Here is a 3509-nt window from a genome sequence, read left to right as displayed (position 1 = left end):
GAATGGAAGAGAAAGTCTACCGTATATTGGGACATATCGTGAAACATCAAGATGTGGGCAATAAATGTTGCATTATATTCCATGGGATAATAGTTAAAGTAGATCATGCAAAAGATACTCCCCTTCATTCAATTTCAATATAAAGATGATTTTGGCAAAGCGGTCCTTATCTTTTCATAGGAGTTAACCATCACCAATATATTATAGTGAGTATAAATTGTTGATTTTAAAGCTACTGATTGGGTCAATACAAGTAAGGAAAATTACTAAACCTAAATTCAATTAAATGGAGATCAAATTAATAATTTTAAGATATTATTTTTTACATGGATGAGTGCATACAAAAGTTTGTGTCACTCACTCACATGCATGCATGTGCGAGTGCGAGTGCACTTGCACACACGCACGCGCGCGCACACACACACACACACACACACACACACACACATAGAGAGAGAGAGAGAGAGAGAGAGAGAGAGAGAGAGAGAGAGAGAGAGAGAGAGAGAGAGAGAGAGATTTACATGGTCAATGTCATGTTTAATACACCATCATGCCTTCAAAATTTCATATGTCATGCTATAAAAATCTAAGATTTAGAACTACAGAAGGAAAATCTATCATTAATAATAGTGTAAGAAAGCACTATATGTAAAGATTTATAAGCAATAGTAGGGTTCTCATTTGAAAGATTTGAAAATAAACTTTATCTTGTATTAGAATTATCAATTCACAATCTCTCTGGCTCTCTTTAGTTGACCACACGGTACTCTACTAGATGCATTCGAGCAAGCATTCCTAACCTCTCTTTAATCAAGACTCATTTTCGATGCATTGTTAGAGATACAAGATCACTCGAGGAGACAAAACAAAGGATAAAATGTTCACTTTTTATTTCCAAGAAGCTTCTCTAATTTTCAATTAGGCACTATAGGTTTATATAAATTAAAAAATGCCCTTACTAAATTATATAATCACATAGTAGTAAAAGCCAATGTTTTAAGTCTCATAAAAGCGAAAAGGTTAAGCAGTTCATCCTTATAATAATTTCTACGTGAGATGTTGCTTTTGAGGATATCAATTCTATGAGATAGTGGCAAATACAATGGGAGAGCTAAAGAGTTCCTTATTAGACCTTGGTTCTCCCAATATGTGTGTGAAAGCATGAAGGCATTGAGAACTTTGCATGAACTTGTAGGGTTCTCTTTAGTAACCTTCATTGCAAATGTGCACATTGCCCAAAGTACAACGGTGGTGAACCTCATAGTTCACACTAGGAGTCAAGACTTAAGGCGAAAGACATTGGGGTGCACATTAGCAAGTGATATTCCATGCATTGGTACTAAAGTTTACCAAAAGGAGTGGTGGATGAGTTGGTATGCACCTTGTAATGTTTTCATATTTTAATGGAATTTCTATCCAAATGTAAAGGCCCTTTAGAGACATATGGGCTAGTTGTGAAAGGTCCTTTACATAAACCTACTTGTCAAAGTAGGCTTATGGATGTTGTCAGAGCTAGCTATGGACTAGGAATCTCTCCAAAATGCTCTCCCATTCTAGAGTGGTGTGGTGTAAAAAAGGGTATAGATTAGTGACTTTTGAATGTGCATGCATTGAAGTTTGTGCTATCCAGGTACAATTAGGTGCAATAAAGGTTAAAATCCTATATGTCTAATTTTGAAATTTAGGTTACAAAAGGTAAAGGTTGTACTAGTGAAGGTGCAACATTGCAACAAGGCATCTGTTGGGCTAAAGCCCAGCGGGTTGCAGCCTTGCCTCTGCAAACAGAACTAGTGAAGGGGCAACATTGCCAACAAGGTGTCTTCTGGGCTGTAGCTCAGTGGGGTTGCAGCCTTGCCTCTCCAAACAGGGATACAAGGTTTGGTTCCGATCAATCCTTGTGGCATGTCTCTGAGTACTCTCTCTAGCATCAAAATTAAAAGAAACATCGGGAAAGGGCCCATGATATTTGGCCATGTTCATAACCTAGCTGATGGTGGATGTGCACAAAAGGGCCTCTAGAGTTGTCCATATAGATATATATCAAAAGGTCCTAGGGCCAACATTATTATAAGGCAAAGGAAATAATTTTGAGTCTCTTCACACAAAAGGGGGGTGGTCTCCCTGCACAGGCCGTTTCATGAATGCGTGCTACTCCTTTTACCATCAGTTAGGTAGCTCCTCGAAACCCAAAAAGCCTTTTAAACCCATCTTTTAATTGACGAGAATTTTCGCCCTTTTATCTTCTCTCAGACCTCTTCTGTGTCTATCATCCCCTCCATAGCTTTCTTCTTGTGTTCTCTGCGCTTTTCTAGTGGCCATGGAGCTCAGCAGAGCTGGAACCAGCGCCCTCGTTGCAGTCCTTCTCTGCTACTCTCTCCTGCTGCTGCCCCCCTTCTCTCTCGCCACAGACCACATTGTTGGTGCCAACCGTGGCTGGCAGCCCCCTGCCAATGCTGGTGAGAGTGTCCATCTCAATTACACTGTGTGGGCTGCATCACAGAAGTTCTACATAGGAGATGAAGTCTGTAAGTTCCTTGCCTAAACTCAGCTATTCTTTCTTAATTATTGCTGTTATCAAGTGTCTATAACCCTCTTAATTGTTGTGGGCAGCTTTCCACTACCCAGAGAACATGCAGTATTCTGTGTTTCAAGTGAATTTTTCTGTGTTTACCAACTGCACCATCAACATGTACAGTGGGCATGATTGGATCTACAACTGGACCAGCAAGAGTGGCAGGACAGTGGTTCCTCTCAACCAGACAATGGTGTACTACTTTGTGGATGCTAGCAACTGCCACAATGGCATGAAGGTGGCTGTCAATGTGACCAAGAACACCACCACCACCTCCATCTCTGACAAGGCCTCCTCCAAGAAGCACTCCTCCCAAGCCTCCCCCACTGCCCTCACTTTCACCACTTTGCTCTTTGCCCAAGCCCTCCTCTTCATCTCTGTTTGGCTGCTCTACCCTGCCTTGTAGATCTTGGACTAATTTGTTTGGGTCTTCAAAATTTTTTTGAGAAAAAGTATTAGCCTTAGTCTTAACCTTAGTCCTAGCTACCCCATTCTCTGGAGTTTTTTTTTTCTTCTTCTTAAAACCATAATTGTGGAATGTGAGGTTTTGTATGGTTGTGGAATATGAGGTTTTGCTTGCCATTCTTTATCTTGATGGGTTATTTGGATCCACATTGTAATTACTGCTTTATGATGGTGTGGAAATGCTTCAATTATGGGCTGTGTTAGCATAATGGGGCGGTAAATGTTTCTTAATCCTTGTCCTGATTATGCAAGAAGCACCGAGCAACACGAGATTAGTGTAAAAATTTCTTAATCTTTGTACTGATTAAGCATGAAGCACCGAGCAACATGAGATTAGGCTAACTGTGGCACTGAATTACTTGTTAATACCATTTATGATGCCGTTATTAAATGATTGATGAAGGCGGTTCCCGTCATGATGTAAACGGTTATGAACAACCCACGACCATTTATGTTCCGATCTTGAGATTGG

The 3509-nt window shown here is 40.3% G+C and overlaps 1 protein-coding gene across 1 annotated transcript; it reads left to right on the top strand.

Annotated features, from left to right (window-relative positions):
- Nucleotides 1–2146: 2146 nt before the first annotated feature.
- Nucleotides 2147–3161, top strand: LOC147606413 (early nodulin-like protein 17). Its single transcript, XM_086791845.1, has 2 exons — nt 2147–2525; nt 2611–3161. Exons 1-2 carry the CDS (start codon nt 2318–2320, stop codon nt 2976–2978), a joined length of 576 nt encoding a protein of 191 aa, XP_086647971.1. The 5' UTR covers nt 2147–2317; the 3' UTR covers nt 2979–3161.
- The last annotated feature ends 348 nt before the right edge of the window (nt 3162–3509 follow it).

This window comes from Cibotium barometz, chromosome 57 (genome assembly GCF_041138505.1).
Source record: "Cibotium barometz isolate CiBa-2024 chromosome 57, ASM4113850v1, whole genome shotgun sequence".
Taxonomy (NCBI): domain Eukaryota; kingdom Viridiplantae; phylum Streptophyta; class Polypodiopsida; order Cyatheales; family Cibotiaceae; genus Cibotium; species Cibotium barometz.
Note: the sequence above shows the minus strand (reverse complement) of the source record. Positions and strands in the feature narration are given on the sequence as shown.